The sequence below is a fragment of the Vulpes lagopus genome, chromosome 9, assembly GCF_018345385.1.
Source record: "Vulpes lagopus strain Blue_001 chromosome 9, ASM1834538v1, whole genome shotgun sequence".
In the NCBI taxonomy this organism is placed as follows: domain Eukaryota; kingdom Metazoa; phylum Chordata; class Mammalia; order Carnivora; family Canidae; genus Vulpes; species Vulpes lagopus.
In genome coordinates this window covers 64,171,809-64,191,707 of record NC_054832.1, presented here as the reverse complement: position 1 = coordinate 64,191,707, position 19,899 = coordinate 64,171,809, and the positions used below count along the sequence as shown (strand labels likewise).

General features: G+C 36.2%; 1 protein-coding gene across 2 annotated transcripts in view; it reads right to left on the bottom strand.

Moving 5' to 3' along the window:
- The window catches only part of MYBL1 (MYB proto-oncogene like 1), a 37,429-nt gene extending 18,384 nt beyond the window's left edge, over positions 1 to 19,045 (bottom strand). For both annotated transcript variants that reach the window (XR_005989791.1, XM_041768431.1), the window contains exons 1-6: positions 18,606 to 19,045; positions 9,212 to 9,317; positions 8,806 to 8,877; positions 6,494 to 6,586; positions 4,895 to 5,115; positions 166 to 340 (exon numbers count right to left, since the gene is read on the bottom strand). Coding sequence is in view for 1 of the 2 variants with exons in the window: in XM_041768431.1 (XP_041624365.1) it covers positions 166 to 340; positions 4,895 to 5,115; positions 6,494 to 6,586; positions 8,806 to 8,877; positions 9,212 to 9,317; positions 18,606 to 18,625 (687 nt within the window). In the remaining variant the exon portion in view is untranslated. The remainder of the gene's footprint in view (positions 1 to 165; positions 341 to 4,894; positions 5,116 to 6,493; positions 6,587 to 8,805; positions 8,878 to 9,211; positions 9,318 to 18,605) is intronic.
- Positions 19,046 to 19,899: the final 854 nt, after the last annotated feature.

Below are 19,899 nucleotides of genomic sequence, written 5' to 3'. Positions count from 1 at the left end.
CATTAATGGTTAACAGCAGTTATGGCAATTTTTTTTTCCGTTTGAAAATTTAAATGTCTATTCTTCTTAATATATGTTGTATTTGTCCTATTAAGAAACCAAACATCCTCCCATTTAGCAACTAAAGAAATTTTTTAAAATAATAAAGGTATTAAAAATATGTGCCTGAACAGGTATGTAAAACTGATTCTGGGTTTGCAAATGGTCCATAGTCGCACAAGGTTTGTGTTGAAGTTTAGATGAAGATCGTTCTGATTTTATTCCATCTTGTAAGTAGCCCTCCTGTTCCACTTTTCTTCGCATGGTAGAATTCCAATGATTTTTGATAGAATTATCAGTCCTAAGAAATCAAAGTGTATAATTTAAAAAGAAAAAAAGGATTCCATAAATTTTAACACTGTATGAAGTTCACAAAGTACTTAAAACAATTTTTTACAAATAATGAAACTAGGTACTTTCTCAATTCAAAGATAAGCTGTCCAGTCAGACACAGTTCAAAACAGTGAAAATATAACAGTGAATAAGAAAGTTCCTGCTCTCATGAGGCTTACATTCTTATTGAAAGTGTGGCAGCACAGGAGGGAAGAATAGAAAAAAAATAAATAAGAAGAAAAACATCAGTGCAAACTAAACTACATTAAAAAATCATATACAAAAAAAATCATATACCATGATCAGTTAGGATTTATTCTAAGGATGCAAGGATGGCTCAATATCTCCCAAATCAATCAACATCATATTAACAAAATAAAGGATAAATCAATAGATGCAGAAAAAGTATTTGATACAATTCAACATCCATTTATGATAAAAAAAAAACTCTCATCAAAGTGGGTACAGAGGAAACATATTTCAACATAATAAAATCCCTATATGACAAACACAGCTAACATCATACTTTATGGTAAAAAGCTGAAAGCTCTTCCTCTAAGATGAGAAACAAGACAAGGATGCCCATTCTCGCCACTTTTATTCAACAAAGTTTTGGAAGTCCTAGTCAGTCACAGTAATCAGACATGAAAAAGAAATAAAAGGCATCCAAATTTGATAAGAAATAAAACTGTCACTATTTGCTAATGACATGACTATAAATAGAAAACCCTAAAGAATCCACCAAAAAAAAAAAAAAAAAAGAATAAATGAATTCAGTAAACTTGCAGGATACAAAATCAGTGTACAGAAACCCTGTTGTGTTTCTAATACAATAATAACTACTAAGAAAAAATTAAGAAAAAATACCATTCACAATTACATCAAATATAATACCTAAGAATAAATTTATCAAGGAGGTTGAAAGACCTGTACTCTAAGGCATTGGTGAAAGAAACTAAAGATGGCACAAATAAATGGAAAGATATAGAATGCTTATGGGTTGGAAGAATTGTTAAAATGTACACAAAAAGCAATCTACAGATTCAATGCAATCGCTACCAAAATACACAATGGAGCTAGAACAAATAATCCTAAAATTTGTACACAACCACAAAGGCACCAAATAACCAAAGCAATCTTGAGAGAGAAGAACAAAGTTGGAAATATCACACTTCCAGATTTCAAACTATAGTACAAAGTGATAGTAATCAAAACAGTACGGTAATGACACAAGATAGAAACAGGTCAAAGGAACAGAATAGAAAGCGCAGAGTTAAACCTACACTTACACAGTCAATCAATCTTCAACAAATGAGGCAAGAACATACAATAGGGAAAAGAAAGACAGTCTTATCAACAAATGGTGCTGGGAAAACGGGACAACTACCTGAGAGGATGAAACTGAAACACTTTCTTATATGATATACAAAAAACCCCTCAAAATTTAAAGACTTAAATGTAGGGATGCCTGAGTGGCTCAGCCGTTGAGCATCTGCCTTTGACTCAGGGCATGATCCCAGTCCAGGGATCAAGTCCCACATCAGGCTCCCTGTGAGGAGCCTGCTTCTCCATCTGTCCGTGTCTCTGCCTCTCTCTCGGTGTCTCTAATGAATAAATACATAAAATCTTAAAAAAAAAAAAAAAAGACTTAAATATAAGACCAGAGACCACAAAACTACTCAAAGAAGCAGTTAGCCCTTGAACACTGTTCTAAGCAGTACTTTCTTGAATCTGTCAGGCAAGAGCAAAAAACAAAAAGCACTACATCAAACTATAAAGTTTTAATACGGTGAAGACTATCAACAAAACAAAAAGGCAACCTACTGAATGGGAGGAGATATTTGCAAAGGATATAACCAATAGGTGTTAAGATCCAAAATACATAAAGAATTCATATAACTCAGTATTAAAAAAAATGAGGAGAGAACATGAACAGATTTTCATCTGTATGAAAGAAGACATGCAGATGAGCAACAGACATAAAAAGATGTCTAGTGAGCACTAGGGACACCTGGGTGGCTCAGCAGTTGAGCATCTGCCTTTGGCCCAGGGCATGATCCCGGGATCTGGGATTGAGTCCCTCACTGGGCTCCTTGCGGGAAGCCTGCTTCTCCCTCGGCCTGTGTCTCTGCCTCTCTCTCTCTCTCTCTCTGTGTGTCTCTCATGAATGAATAAATAAAATCTTAAAAAAAAAAAAAAAAGACAGAGAGATGCTCACTAATCATCAGGGAAACGCAAATCAAAACTACAATGACATATCACCTCACACAGGTCAAAATGGCTACTATCAAAAAAGACAAGAAATACAAGTGTTGGCAGAGATGTGGAGAAAAAAGAACCCTCATGATCTGTTGGTGGGAACACAAATAGATGCAGCCACCATGTTAAACAGTATGAAGGTTCCTCAAAAAATTGTAAGTAAAACTATCATAGGATCCAGTAATTCCATTTCTGGGAATTTATCTGAAAAAAACAAAAACACTAATACAAAAATATATACACACCCATATTCACTGCAGCGTTATTTACAGTCAAGATATGGAAGCACCCAATTAGTTACTGATAGATGAAGGGAAAAAGATAGGGCACATGCATACAATGGAATATTATTCCTCAGCCATAAAAAAGAATGAAATCTCGTTATTTACAACAACATAGATGGACTCAGATGGTATTATGCTAAGTGAAAAGAGTCAAATAAAGATATATACCATAGAATTTCACTTATCTGTGGAATCTAAAAAACAAAACAAACAGAATAGAAACAGACTCATGGATACTAAGAACAATGTGGTGGTTGCCAGAGGGGAGGGAGGTTGGGGGGTGGGCAAAATAGGAGAAGGAGATTAAAAGTACAAACTTCCAGCTATAAAATTAAAAGGATATGAAGATACAATGTGCAGTATAGGGAATATAATTAATGATATGTAACAATTTTGTATGGTGACAGATGGTAGCCAGATTTAGCTTGGTGATCACTTAAAAATGTATATAAATGTTAAATCACCATGTTGTATATCTGAAAATATATAATATTACATGTCCACACTTCAGTTGGAAAAAAGCAAAGAAAAACACCAGTGCAATACAGATCATTAAAGCAGAAATAAGAAAAGTGAGTACTAGGGTAATTCGGACGGTCTCTGGGTGACAGTGAAGCTAAGATAGAATGACAAGAATGAACCTGCCATACAAGAGTAGGAAAAAAGAGCATTCCAGAAAAAGGGTATAGAGAGGACAAAGACCTAAAAGCCAGGAACAAACATGGTCAAGAAAAGCAAACCACAAATTAGAGAATCCCAATATTCTTTCACTAATGAGAATACCTATGTTGGAAAGAGTTCACTGTCTTTTCACCTAAAGTTTCCTTTATAAAAATGTAAACCTTCAACCCACAGATACCTGTAGTATAAATTTCATCCTTCATAAAGTATACAAACATTTACTGAGAACCAACTTTATGTTAAGGCACTAAGCCAGTTTCAATGGACAGTAAAAATATATATACATATATATATAAAAGACTGAAAACATTGGTAGTTCCTAAACCAGGTTCAGTAACATGCAAAAAAACACTATGCTTTAATTTCCTTAAAAGACAGCATTGTTTGCTTGGCATATTTCATTAGTATATGAAGATTAATTAAGTATACAGGTAAAAGCATTTTGTAAGTGATGAAGTACTATACAGAAACTACAGCAATAAAAAAAACATGCATACCTTCCAAGTGAGATACGGATTTTCCCAAGGTTGTTGGTCTACTGTACTACAATCAGGAAACATTCACACCAATGCAATCAATGTACAGTATACTTATAGTATACATATACATAGAAGGGCATATCACTTTCCCGGAGGGAAATTCTGTGTTTTAGCCACATGGATATATATACTACTCCCATGATTTGAATATCATAATTAAGAACTGAATTTTCTCTAATGAACTTCTGTAGTTTACTTTGCTATTCTCAGATCTTGTGCATAGAATCCAATACGAAAGAAATCTCTTCGGGACACCTGGGTGGCTCAGTGGTTGAGCGTCTGCCTTCGGCTTATGCCATGATTCCAGGGTCGGAGTTCCACATCGGGCTCCCTACATGGAGCCTGCTTCTCCCTCTGCCTATGTCTCTGCCTCTCTCTCTCTAGGTCTCTCATGAATCAATAAATAAAATCTTTAAAGAAAAAAAAAAGAAATCTCTTCAATTTAGATTCCATTCCAACCAGGTTTGTACAAAGAAGATCTGTCTGACTGGCATTGATAGGTAAACAATCTGGGGAGTACATTAACTGTTCACATAACCTAAAGGTCTATCATTTTACTGCACAAATTAGTGCTATTATTTCATTTTTTTTAAGTAATTCTATGCCTTACACAGAATTTATTACAAATAGGCCCAAAGGGTTGCTTGTCTAAATTTCATTATAAATTAAAGTCAAAGGGATTATCTGCAAACATACCTAACAGTAACTTAATAAAGATCAAGTTTAAGTATGGGAAAATATATACGTTTATATAAGCACCTTCCAGGAAGTAGTTTAGCAATTTCTGCCCAACGATTTCCCAACCGCTTATGGGCTTCATAGATGATCCTGTCTTCCTCTTCTGTCCAAGAAGATTTCTTTACTTCAGGATTCAGATGATTATGCCATCTTTCTCTACATTGCTTGCCTATTCTTCCTTTCAAGTGTTTTGCAATTAAAGACCATCGTTTTGGCCCGTATTTCTGAACTAATTCAATAACCTAAGAAACAGAAAAACAAAGTTTAAAAAAGCATTACCTTTTTTTTTTTTTTAAAGCATTACCTTTTTAAAAAGAAATAACTCATGGGGATGTAATGTATAGCATGGTGACTATAGTTAATAATACTATAATGCACATCTGAAAGCTGCTAGAGATCTTAAAAATTCTCATCACAAGAAAATAATTTTTATAGCTATATTGTGACAGATGTTAACTAGACTCATTGTTGTGATCATTTAGCAATATACAAATAGCAAATCATTATGTGGTACACTTGAAATTAATACAGTGTTACATTCAGTTATACTTCAATTAAAAAAGCATCACCTTGATAAAATTTTAAAACATAACTTAAGAATACTCTTTTTAATGCATTAAATACAAACCACAACAACAATTTTACTAATAATCATCCATCATTTATTTGCCAAGTACAAAAGTTGGCCCCAAAACTTATCAAAAATACAAGGTGCTAATTAAAGTGAATTGTAAGTTAAATTGTTTTCAATGAACATTAATTTAAAATAATAGTAAAAATGTTGAGACTTAAAGATTTTCTATTCTTGTATTTAAAAAAAAAAAAGAAGCTTCAGCTGAAAGACAAATCAGTTTGGAAGCAGGAAGGATCTACATATTTATTGTCTTTTCATTTCTTCCTTTCTCACACTAAAAGGCTACAGGTAACACACTATAAAACCTATCATTGGCCATCAGGTAAGTCAGATCAGTTCTGAGCCTAGTGAACATTTCTTTTTTTTTTTTTTTTTTAAGTAGTAGGAAACATGCTCTAATTCCCCAACTACATTAATGTTTCTGCCATAAAAAACATGAACTAAAGGGCAATTCCTTATGGAGGGCATCAATATTCCATTCTTCTCAAACTTTTATAACACAAAGAATTACCCTAGTTTTTAAATCATCCAATCCTTTAGAAACACAATGCTCTGGTATCTACCTTATTCTAGGGCTCATTATAGGTAAAGAGGGATAGTTAAGAACGACTTTCTTACTTATTATGTAATCAGATAAAATAAAAATTAAAATTAAATTGTTTTTAAAATGGTAATTCAGTTTTCAACAAGAAGCTATACCCTAAATGTTGCTAACCTAAGCTCTAAATAAGATGACTAAACTGATGGCATTTTTTCCTTCTGTAAAAAAATTCCCAGAAAGAAAAAGCTATACATATTATACTTGGCTTGACTCAATTCAGAAAAACTACACTTCAAGACACTCAACTTTCAATTCTTCTATAAGCAGCACCCAAAGGAACAAAATCAAAGTGATTTAAACATATCCTTTGTGACAAAACAATACATTAGGAAGAAAAAAAGCCAGTCCACCTACACAGTCAGAATAAAGAATATGAACACGTTACCCTCTGATCTTCTTCTTTAGTCCAGGGACCCTTTATCAATTCTGGATTTAAAACTTTCTGCCATCGATGCTGGCACTGAAAATCTGAACGATTCTGGGAAAGAATTGATGATTTTGTGATTGAAAAACTGTTTTCCAGAAAGCAAATCAGCCTAACTCAAAAGAAAATCTTCAAGAATAATGCATTTAATAACATTCTTTAAACTGTAGTATTTATTGGGGTGCCTGAATGGCTCAGTCAGGCTGCCTTTGGCTCAGGTCATGATCTGAGTCCAGGGAGCAGCCCATGTCCTGAGGCTCCCTGCTCAGCAAGGAGTCTGTTTCTCCTTCTCCCTCTGGCCCTCCCCCCAGCCCTGAGTGCTCTTACTCTTAAATAATTTTTTTTAACCCTTTAAAATGTAATATTTATCTTACACGCTTGTGTCTTAATTCATATTTAAATTAAAGCCTTTGGCAGGGCTTAGACTATATATATTATTTTAATTTATAAGTATGTATCTCTACAGTGTGCCTCATAACATAGCAAAATGCAAAGCTATAACATAGATACTGCCATTAAGAAATCTATCTAACATTGAGGAAAAAAAGGGAGTAAACAAAACTAAACAAAGCAGACAGATGAACTCAAACAGCATAGCAATCTGAATTCATACAGTACATCAGTACTTAACTCTAACTTTATACAATTTAAAAACCCCTAAAGATATTACTAGACCAAGTTATCAAGAAAAAACTAAATACATCTATATGAAAGATGTGCATTACTTATCAGTTAAATTATTTAAGTGTTGAAGCTTAAAAAGTAAATGAATTTACCAGGATAGGAAAACTTTATGTAGAAACATCTCAAATTCCAAAAATCTCTAACAAATGAAGCTTTAGTCACTTCATGGCCTAGTAACTCCTACATATAATATATAATAATAATAAAACACTTAACTTCATGAGTGATTCAGAGTTTACAAAAATATTAATTCATATACAGGATTATGGATAATGTTGTTTACCAGTAGCTGTCTTTGTGCCAGTTATTAAAAATAATCAAATTATTTTTATTTAATTTTATTTATTTTTTTTTATTTACTTATGATAGTCACACAGAGAGAGAGAGAGAGGCAGAGACACAGGCAGAGGGAGAAGCAGGCTCCATGCACCGGGAGCCCGACGTGGGACTCGATCCCAGGTCTCCAGGATCGCGCCCTGGGCCAAAGGCAGGCGCCAAACCGCTGCGCCACCCAGGGATCCCCTCAAATTATTTTTATTTAAACTGAGTTTCTTCATTTATGGCTTCTAAACATCAATGCTGATCCATTGTAAGGCTATCATTTTCTTCAAAATAATCAGGTAGTTTCTGTACGTCCTCGTACCAGTTCTTTGTTCCCTTCATTTGCTACTGTACCACTGAAGTTAAACTAATAAAGCTAAAATAAATTTTTCTAATTTAGCTTACACTGATTGAACACCTGCTAAATGTTAGGAAATGCACCAAACATCCTATATGTTATTTCTAATTCTCACAACAATACTACAAAACAAGTACCATTATTTACATATTATAGATAAGGAACCTGCAAATCAAAGAAGGTAAGTAATTTTTCTAAGACCAAACAGCTAGTAGACCTGACACTTGAATATAGTTCAGACTTACTCCAAAACTTGTGCTTTTTCCATAATCTGGTCTCAATTTTCAGGTTATGTTGAAAAACATCATAACAACTTAGAAAGAACATAGGTAACCTAGCTTCTGAAACCCACGGTAGTCAAAACAGAAATTCAGATAGGAATATTTTGCCTCACTACCTTTATCGTAGTAAGAAACAAAAGGAATGTATGTGAAGATACTTTGTAAATTATAAAATTACATACTAATGAACACTATGTGAATAGTATGATGAACCATTAAGTATAATTCTTTTAAAAATCAGTAACACCTTAAAATGCAAACATTAGATGACAAACTTTTCAATAGATCTTTCTCTGATTTTATCAATCAGCTACCAAAAGACTTCAATGTATTTAACTTCTTTCAAATGTTTTTAAACATTTATCAGTAAATATTTATTTATAAAGCCCTATCCAAACTTTGTATCATTTTCATTTTAGATTAGTAATCTTTTTAGGCTTGCGTATAAACTAATTACTAGAAAATCAGACTTTCTGACCTTTGGCCACTATAGAAAGATCAGAACCACCAAGATGTTTTCAGAAAGGAAATCAAGTCTAAAATAATGAAGAACACATTTATGAAAAACAGTAAATTTAATCCAATGACCTATATCATCTATGTTAGAAATATGATAATAGTTCACTTACTTGAAGATGACTAGCAATTAGAGTCCAATCATCAGTTCCATGTTGTTCAACCAACTTCTTTAACTTATCATCCTATTAAAGCAGGAATGAAAATTAGAAAGCCTTTTCCCCCCACCTATTCCTCTATCCGTAACTATAGGTAACTCTCTAATTCTTTCATGTCATATCTGATGGCCATCTGTAAAAGGACAAACCACTATAATACAAGCTCTCCCATTTACTATACTGTTTCTATCAGTCTCAACATCCCTTCGCTATTCACATCGCTGTTGGAAGAAAAATATGTCACTTTAGTTGATGAATAACTTTTCTCATGTTTTGCTTTTCAATATCTTTAATATCTTTATTAAATATTATTAACAAGTAAATACAAGTATGAAATTAGTAAACCTTATCATATAATTACCTCATCTCTTGTCCATTTTACTCTGTTCCAGAGTTTCTTCAATCCTTTTTGTTGTGGTACTTCATAATCATGATCAGCATACTGAAGGTCATCATCCTCATCCTCACTAAAAAACAAACAAAAATACCCCTTAATTGTGAAATCAAGAATTTTATGTAAATTTGTGATTTCAACCTTTGAATCTGTGTATACAGGTATGACTGAAGAAGACTCTTAGGCTAACAGACATACATCCAATTAGATTATTCAAAATATAAAAAATTTAGAGTTCTACAACTGAAAATTGCTATAGTTCTTATTGACACCAGAAAAATGAGATGCCACCAGGGGTCAAGTGATAACCTCTATGTCATGCTAAGGAGTTTGACTTTTATTCTTTATTTGACCTTTATCCTAAAGAGTTAAAGGACTTTAAGTAAGGGAAAGACAAATATCTCGTGTTTCAGAAAAATCATTGGCAGAAATGTGGAGAAATGGAGAAAGGAAGATCAATTACTAATCTTTTACAATAACCCAAGTAAGAAAGTATTGGAGCCTAAGAATAGTAAGGGTAAAATACTAAACATAGTTACATTCAGTTAAATGAAACAATGGAAGAAATGATTCATTAGCATTACTAAAAACAACAAAATTAAAATATGTAAAAATAACTTTATCAAGGTATAGTAAGCAATGACACACTATTGTGTTGGGCACCTGGGTGGCTCAGTGGTTTGAGCATCTGCCTTTGGCTCAGGTTGTGATCCCAGGGTCCCAGGATCAAGTCCCACATCCAGCTCCCTGCAGGGAGCCTGCTTCTCCCTCTCCCTCTATCTCTTTCTGTGTCTAATGAATAAACAAAATCTTAAAACAAAACAAAACACTATTGTGAGATATATTAGACTTGAACAAATGGAAAAAACATTCAGACCCCATTCCTGGATAGGAAAACATCCATCCTCCTAAATTAATTAATAAATGTATTTTTAATTTTTTTTTTAAGTAGGCTCCACACTGAGTGTGTGGGCTCAAACTCATGACCATGGGATCAAGACTTGAACTAAGATCAAGAGTCAGATACTTAACTGACTGAGCCACCCAGGCGCCCCTAACTCATAAATTTAATGAATAAAAATACCATTAGATTTTCAGAGGAACTTAAACATGTTGAATCTATATAGTTCATATGGAAAAATAAACAATTAGCACTACCTAGTATGAAAACACGCTGTACAGAAACAATAAATAAAACAGATTAGTACTGGCACATGAAAAGATACACAGGTCAATGAAAAAAAATAGAATATCCAGGAAAAAAACAAACCCAAAGGGAATTTGGTAAATTGTAACAGTAACACATCAAATCAGAGGGGTAAAGATGGACTTTTCAATAATGGTAAGACACAGGGTAGCTATTTTTAAAAATAAAACTTGAATTCTACTTTAAAAAACTTCAGGTGAAAAAAAAAAAACTTCAGGTGAAGCAAGTATCTCACATTTTTAAAACTGAAATCATAATAATACTATTTTTTTTTAAAAAGGACAGAATTCCATCTTTTTATATCCTTGAATAGAAGAGATTTAAATATAACAAAAATCAAGAAACCACAGAAGAATAAATCAACTAAGGCAATAACAGCAGCAATGGAAAAAAGCATGTGAAACAGAGATGTTAAAAAGGTGGAAACAAAAGAATTTTACAAGGAATCAAGGATGCCTTCAAAACTTCTGACTTTGGGAGCATAAACAAAGCTATCCACTGTAATGAAGGAAAAACAGAATTTTGAGAGGGAGAAGAGAATGGGGCTAGGCACTTGGGAAATATACAAGTGAATATATCTAGAACAGCACTGTCAAATAGAAATATAACACAGCCACACATGTAATTTCCTAGTAGCCATATTTTGAAAACAGAAACAGGTCAAAATAATGTTGTTATATTATTCAACCCAAAATATTTTTAAAAATTACCACTTCAACACCTACTCAATATAATCATGAACTAGTTTACATTCCTTTCTTCTGACTAAAGTCTTCAAAATCTAGTGTGCATTTTATAGTTAGAGTACAATGCTATAAAGATTTCAAGAGCTCAATAGCAACATATGGGGAATGGCTATCCTATTGGGGAGAGCAGATCTAGGAAGGGAACTGGGCACATGGATCCTCTGCTCAGGTATGAGGCCTAGGATAGACAAACAGTTTTAGCAATCACCAGCATACAGAATATAAAGCCATGAAGACATGAAGGACATGCCCCAGAAAAGAGGGCAGGTCTTTATGATAAACTGAATTAGAGGATTTTGAGAAGATTGAATAGAGTCATGAACATCTGAAAATGATAAGAGCTAATATTTATTTAAACTTTCTAAGTACCAGACATTAGGTAGTCTATGAAATTTCTGTCTTAAAACCCCACAACATCCCCAAGAGGAAATTTTATTATTCCCACTTTTCAGAATAGGGACACTTTGACATAGAGAAGTGACTTCTTACCCAGAGTCATGCTAAATGTAGCATGGCTGAACTCCAAAATTCACTATTTAACCAGTATACTACCACATGCTAGAAAAACAGGGAAGCAGATATCAAGAAGCTAGAAGAGATCAAAGACAAATCTGACATAGATTTTGAAATCAGAACAAGTTTCTAGATATAACTTAACTACTTAATTTGCAACTGTGGACATATTAACCTCTTAGGGCTTTAGGTTTACCTGTTTGTGAAATGAGGATAATCTCACCTTCTTTAAGGATAAAATTAAACAAAAGAACACATAAAACACCTCATATAGCACATGACACAGAAAGGTAGCTCACTATTAGTACTATGTACACTGGATTTGCACTGCCCAACAATATTCAAGATTATTTCTACTTTACTAGATTCAACTCTTTCCAAAAATTCACTGATTTCAAACAGCTAAAGTTGGATTTAACTTTAATACATTTAAGAACATGTGGGTAGTTCCTAATATCTACATACAGTGTAATTCTTACAAAACTGAAAAATCAAGTTTTTAATATATATACTGTCTATAGATCCTTTGCAGGAACTTCTGATTTCCCTTGATTTGTCAATTCTATAGGACCAAAATTCTTTTTTTTTTCTTAAAGATTTTATTTATTTATTCATGAGACACACAGAGAAGCAGAGACATAGGCAGAGGGAGAAGCAGGCTCCAGGGAAGGGAGCCTGATGCAGAACTTGATCCCAGGACGCTGGGATCACAACCTGAGCCAAAGGCAGATGCTCAACCACTGAGCCACCCAGACGTCCCACTTTTCTTTTCTTTTAAGAAGGCTCCATGTCCAATGTGGGGATTGAACTCGTGACCCTGAGATCAAGAGTCAAATATTCTAACAACTGAGCCAGCCAGGCACCGCCCAGCCCCCCAAGCCCCTCACCTCCCTGCCCCCCTGCTGCTCCCAGGACCAAAATTCTTCCTATCTGACCAAGCAAGACACCATGATCCCCAACTCCCCTACCTATATAGCTACTTATCTGCTTCAATTCAATGCATTTCAACATTCCAATGCTCTCTCCCTAAAGCCACTGTTTATTTGTAACAATAATCTGCCTCTTATGCTTGTTTTGCTAAAGTAATATGAAAATAAGGACACAAGTTTAAGTAAACATTACCTGTTATTTGCTGCCATCTTCAGCTATCAGAAATATCACCTGATTAGCCAAGATTAAGTACTTAAAATGAAGGCAGTTCAGGATCCAATGACTCAATACAATTCTAAGGCTACCAAATCAGAAAAAAAAAACACCATATTGAGACTTTCTATCAAATCTGTATGAACTCATAGCATCTACCCTTCCTTTTTAACATTCATCTTACATGCCAACCTTCCCAATCAAATATCAAGTTCAGGAACGCAAAGATCATATGTGATACATTCACCTCTCAGCATCAAGCACAGTACCTGTAATATTTGTAAAATAATGAGTAATCAACGGTCTTCCTTGCTCTTACCTCCTCCAAGTACTCGATATTCCAAACTGCCTCACTCCCTTCCAACCCAATGAAAACTTCCATCTCCCTCAATACAGCCGATCTCAAGTGGATATGAGAGAGAAAACTTTTTTTTTTTTTTAACGAATGAAAATACCACTAGGAGAAGAGGAGAGGCATTCCCATTTATTAAAAAGGGACTTTCAAAATCCAAATGCACCTCCAAGTGGTAGAATTTTAAGAAGCATAACCTGCTGAAACAAACAAAATATTCAGTACAGAAGGGGTTCTTTGGGGAGTCTATTAATACTGCCTAACTTTTCCTAGAACTGTCCCCAGCGACATTACCACTTCCTGCCATCCCAAACAGCCCTCAGTTGTGCTTTTCACAGGTTCCCCTCTTCGTCCCTCCCCTTAGATCGCAACAGCTTTCACAACAGCATATCGGAGACTACTTTTAAAAAATTAGGTTATTTCTAGATCAAAACAATGTTTAATTTGGGGACTTCCCTATATAAATCTTGAGTGTTCAAAAAAATATATCACATCTAATCTGTACAAAATTCACTGTAGGTTCTTATAAAAATATTTTATATCAAGGATATGAGTTCAAAGATATTACTTTGATCAAAAGACTAATTTCCAGGGAGTAATTTGATCAAAAGACTAATTTCCAGGGAGTAATTTTCCTAAAAACTTATTAAACTTTAAAATTTGGCCTTATTTTTTAACCACATGCTTGATTTGTGAGAAATTTCTATTTCTACATGAGGTTTCATTCTCTGTTTTGCATCAGCATGGTCATCAGTTTCGGAGAGTTATACAGCCCAGTCAATGTTCAGGAAGCTGGGTTTTTTGAGTGGGTGAATGCGAGGGAAGATTAAAGTAGAATTCTTAGAATCATCTCTACCACTGGGACTTTCCTGGAGTGTATCCACCAAGCTACTTCTTAGTTTTAGCATAAATTATTTCTATATTAGTTAAGCAATTGTTGAAAGAATGATGTAACTTTTAAATAAATGTGACCGAGTAAGATCCTAGAAAATTATCAATATCACTAGCTATAACAGAAAGATGCCTGAGAATATCTACAATTTGCCAAAAAAAAAGAAAAAAAAAGAAAAGGGATAAAAACCCCACAGATAATTCACCAATACTGTACTTTGACCATTGCTTAATAATGGTTAGACACCATCAAAACAAATCTGTTCTATTTTCTGCCTTTTAATATCATCTTTTAGCATTTTTATACTGTAGCAATCAATGATAAGACATAATAACTAAGTAAGATCAACTCCTTACTACATAAACAAATAAGCCATTTTTAGCCTAGGATGACTAATCTAAAAGACAGCAAAAAATAGGTGAAATTATTTTGCTAGCCACAAAGCAAAAATAGAAAAGGAATTTGGTTCCTGAATCTTCATCCAGGACTTGGTTACCAGAATTACTCTGCCAGTTTTATTTTTCAAGTCAAAGAAAATATTTATTCTTTAAGTGTCTAATATATAAGCTAAGCACTACATTCAAATGAAAAGGGTTCTTTTAGATTACGAATGAACAAAATGATTAGGGTGATTATGAAACAGCAAAATGAAGCACGTGTACACAGAGACAAATAACAGGACTCATTAGAATTCTTTTAACATGGTTAAAAGAAACTTTACACTGGGTGTAAGCTAATGAATAAGCCATAACTTAACCGGTGAAATAATACACAAACTATTCATATTTGAAATATTAAGATAAAACATTTAGGGAGAAGTTCAATTTTAAAGGATACTAATTATTCCACCTAAAATAAGAGTAAACTGAGGTATCAAAAGGAAGAATTTGAGAATTTAAAACTTACTTTTATTTGAAAAGAATCACTGGCTCAAAATTAAAGAATTATCAATAGTTCTATAAAATTTGCTCTAAAAAAATCACTTGAACTTGATAGTAATTTAAGTTACAAACTGCATCAAATCTGAAGTTTTTATCAAAATCCAAAATTCCAAGTTTATTTTAAACTGTCTTGACAGGGTAATTCTGCATTTTTTTAAGTCCAATCGAATTCAAGGTATGAAAATTTACGGTTGATTTAATAAAGTGAAATCAGGCCACCCGGTGGTTAATATTATGTACTGCATACTTGAATATTTTATTTCCAAACCTGGACTGCAAACTAGCATCATTACTGTAGGACAAATTTGACTTCATTTAAGCATTATTAATAGCAAAACTGAAATTAACACTGAAGGGAATTCTACCTACCTACTTATAAACAAAAATAATGACTGAACTTTTCTATTTTTTTGAATTAGTGTGTATATTTTTAAATAAGCAAAGATGATTATAAAAGGGTTCAAAATAGAATATATATTAAAACTAGAAGTTACCTTACAGACCATAAAGTCCAAACCCCTAGATTAACACACTTAAAAACTGGGACATAGAGTTTACTTGCTTTCCCAAAACAACAGCACTAGTTAATGACAAAGCTGATTAAAAATCAGTTCTCAAAAAAAATAAACAAATTAGTTCTCATTTTCAGTATTCTTTCACCCATTTTGTTGGAAACAACATAGTAAAATTGCTTCTCACACACAGATAATCCACGGAAGAGTATTTTCCAATGTAAAGGCTGGCATTTACCTTTCCAATTTAGTGCAGTCACAGATCATCAAGTGTAAATACCTGAATGTTATTACTTAAACAGGTCTTCTAGCTTCTAAATGACATTTTTATAGTTTATTTTTAAGGGTATCTGGCTTTTAAAAACTAAAATTAATTACTCAATACATAAATATGCTTAAAAATCAAGTACATGCTAATAACATATACCAATTTTGGTATTGCCTGTAAATTATATCATTAAAACCCCCAATGGGATCTAAAACTATTTAAAGTCACAACACAAAATGAGCCTTTTCCTTTTTTTTTTTTTTTTGAGCCTTTTCCTTTATGTAAATCTAGATCAGAGATACTACACCTATCTTAAACAAAAATCAAAAAAGGCAACATCCTCCAGTTCTTTCACCCTAAGGTAACAGTTTTTTTTTTTAACCTTTTTTTCATATCATACAGAAAAAGGCATATTAAAGGATTTATGCCCATAGTCTTATGTAAAACTTTTATACTGCAAAGTAGAGTTTTCACTCAAATACTTAAGTAGTTGTATAGTAGAGATCTTAAATTGACTAAATTATTTCCTTTCTCATTCAACTATAAATTAGGTTCCTATTTATTACTAAGATATTTAGCCAAGAGGCAAGAGACCAATAATTTCGCCTTCAAAACATCTCACATTCTTTTATCTTTTAAGATAAAATGTATTTTCATATACAGAAAATATATAATTTAGAACGTAAAACACATTCAAATATGAAGACTCTAAGATATACACCATTCGTAGATAATTTCTCACCACATCCTCTACCTCTATACTCCCCATAAGAAGCATAGCTTCATCCCACTGCATTTAATTACTCCAGCCTTATGACTTTTTAAATCACTCTATAATACATTTCAATACATACAGCTGACACGGAACAAAAATGAACAGTACAATTAACGTTTAGCTCTCAAAGCTCACAATATTGTCAATAAAAGAAAATAACTTACACAGGCAAATTAGTCATTAAATCACTTCTCCTTTCTTAGTCTATTATTATGAAGCATACAAAAACTATGAAATGAACAGACAAAATCAACTGCAGGACATTCAAGCATCAGTGTCTAACCATAACTAAATGATGATGATAGTATTAGCTAAGACACTCTTTCAGAAAGGATTAACATCAGTACTGATAGGCAGATGATGCCACACAATGAACATAAACAAATTTCTGTTTTTGAGTTGACGTAGCCACTTTGTTACCTTGCTTAATGAGGTTATTTTATTTTTAAAATTTCATATATTTAAAAATCCAAAAGAAAAGGCCTAAACCAGTACCTCAGTAATTATAATTACAGGAGATCTATCTTTTCTGAAGATTAAGAAGTTAATTAGAGTAGTGATTCTCACCTGGGTGATTTTGCCCCCCCTTGACACACATTTGGTAGCATATGGAGACGTTTGATCATCACAACTCGGAGAAACAGGGTGTTACTGGCATCTACTGGACAGAGGCCAGGGATGCTGTCAAACATACTACAAAGCATAGGGCAGCCCCTCACTACAAAGAATTATCTAATTCAATATATCACTAGTGACAATCTGAAAATCTTTTTCTAGGACAGGTGGGTTTATATGAGTGTATGTATATATTTGTTCCACCTCAAGAATCTGACCTACTCTGTAGTTGCCACAAAATAAGCCTAAAAAGGACTTAATTATTTTATGCTGATTTCTGCAAAAATACCTTATGTAGAGCAGATGCTTAATAAATTAATGTAGCAACAAATATTATCTGTAGTTATTGCCAACTTTTAACAAATCCCTACACTGAATGAATCCTAGTACTAAATTTCAACTTAGGAAATACATCTCTAGTCAGGACTTTAAGGCTGTGGACCTAGATAAACAAAAACATTTGGAAATCCTGCCAAACATCTTCTCAGGTTTATTTAATACTACTGACAAAAGACACCTTTGTTTTTTTTGTTTTTTTTTTTTTTTTTTTTTTTTTTTGTCATCTAAGTGGTTACTCCACACCATTTATATGTAGCTACTATAGTAACATATAAATAAAAATTAGATGAGTAAATTCCTCCTAGCAAGTTCTCCAACAACAAAAAAAAATATGCCCTACCTCTCTGGGCCAACACTTAGTTACAGACAGAGCCAAACATGGGCACGAAAAATATTCAGTGAATCAAACATTGTTTTAAGATCAAGCCACTGGTAGTAACAGTGTGGCATCTTCCCAGCAGAAGATATTAAAAATACATGAATAAAGCTAAGAACATGGGAATGCTAATTACAGAAAACATCAAAAAGGTCCTCTCTCCTCAGCTATTGCCCAGAGGATTTTTCCATACCTGTCAAGGTAGCAAAGATGGCAGAGGGGTCCCAGTGCAGGTTTATCACAGAGTTCCTACTTTAACTGATGGAGTAATTCAGAAGAAAGGAGTCTCCCCGAACAGCATTTTCCTGCCGTCCGGGCTGCACATCAGCACTTTTACACGCGGAGGGTCCTCCCTGAAAGCGCACAGACTTACCTGGCAAGAAACCCCGACCAAGAAGCGGCTGTGAGAGACTGAGGTCTGGACGTGCGCTGTGGGGAGAATCAACTCAAAGAGAGCAATCCGGGCATTAGCTACTCACTTTCTGCGCCTTAAGCACAGTGGTCCCCAACTCTCCACACGTCACGGCTCCGATCGGGCTGGCCGGGCCGGAGCGCCTGTGGGGCACGGGAAGGAATATCGCTGCCCCAGTTGGCGACGGCCTAACGGGGAAGCACTGGGAAAGGGGAAAGAATCTGAGCCGAGACTGTGCCAACAGGCCTGAGTGAAAGGGATGTCACCCACCTGCGCGACCTCTTCGCCATCCTTCAAGTACCGCATAGGCGCGGGCTGGGCGGGGACGCAGCTCAGCCTCCAGCCTCGAGCGAACGCTCCTCGTCCCCGACCCTCCAGCCGCTTTCCTCGCCCCCTGTCCGCGGCGACCGAGAGTGGAACGCACGTCCCCGGCAGGGCAGGACGGAGGGACGGAGGGACGGAGGGGCGGACCGTGACCCGCCCCCGGCCCGCAGCGCCGCTCCTAGCCCCGGCCCGGCCCGGTCAGGGACGCCCCCAACATGTCAGCAGGCGCGCTCCCGCCCTCCGCCGGCCCCTCCCGCCGCCTCTCAGCCTCTACACAGCCGTCCCAGCTGAGCTCCGCGGCGGGCGCCGACCCCCGCCCTCACCCCGCAGCGAGCAGCTCTGCAGGGCTCGCAGCCTCCTGCAGGGTTTTGTCCGCACCGCCGAATCTCGCGCCCAGCCTCCCTCAAGAGCCGCCGTTTGAATCTGCGCACGCGGCCCCGAACCTCATTGGCTGTAGCGGCCGCACGCGGGGGGACGGGGGCGGGGCGGGGAGAGCGCGCGCGGCTGGGGGCGGGGCCGGGGAGCTGGAAGTCGGGACTGGAACTCGCGGGAGTCGGGGAAGGAGCTGGGAGTCAGGGGGTGGGGCCGCAGGGCGGGCCCGCGGGTCTCGCCTTGACAGGACCCGGAGCGCGCCGAGCGCCGCACCGCGCGGGGCGTGCTGGGAAAGCGAGTTCCGGTGCTCGCCTGGAGACGGTCCGGAAGCTGCGGCGAGCGCAAGCTTCGCGGGGTGCGCGGACCCAGTCCCTGGGGGTTGGGCGTCCCCGCCAGGCAGTCCTCGCAGCCTCTTCCAGCCGCAGCTCCTCCACTCCTAACCCCTCGTGCGTATCCCGCCTCGTTAGTTAGGAGGCGCGGTCTTCGGACTCGAGACAAATCTAACCATAAAATTCGCGCGGCCGTTACTGCTTAAGCAAAAAATGTGACATCGTAGTTCCTGGAGTAGCGAAGACTGTGGCAGGAAGCCGAATATCAAGAATGAGCAGGAGTGACAGATGAAGAAAAGTTTTTAGCTGGAGTCGAAGCCAAGTCTGCGTGCGGTCGTCGCAGTGCTTAACCCCTTAGCTCGGTGCAGGGGGGATCCTTGATGCGCGATGAGGGAGCCCTGAGCCGGGAGAACAGTGCAGAAAGAGGAGCGGACCGGGAATTGTGCCTGGATAAGTCAGTGTGTGGTAGTCCACCGTGGAAGGTGACCTTCCTTCACACGAGAGACAGGAGGAGGGGAGAACTGCGCGGAAGGAGTTGC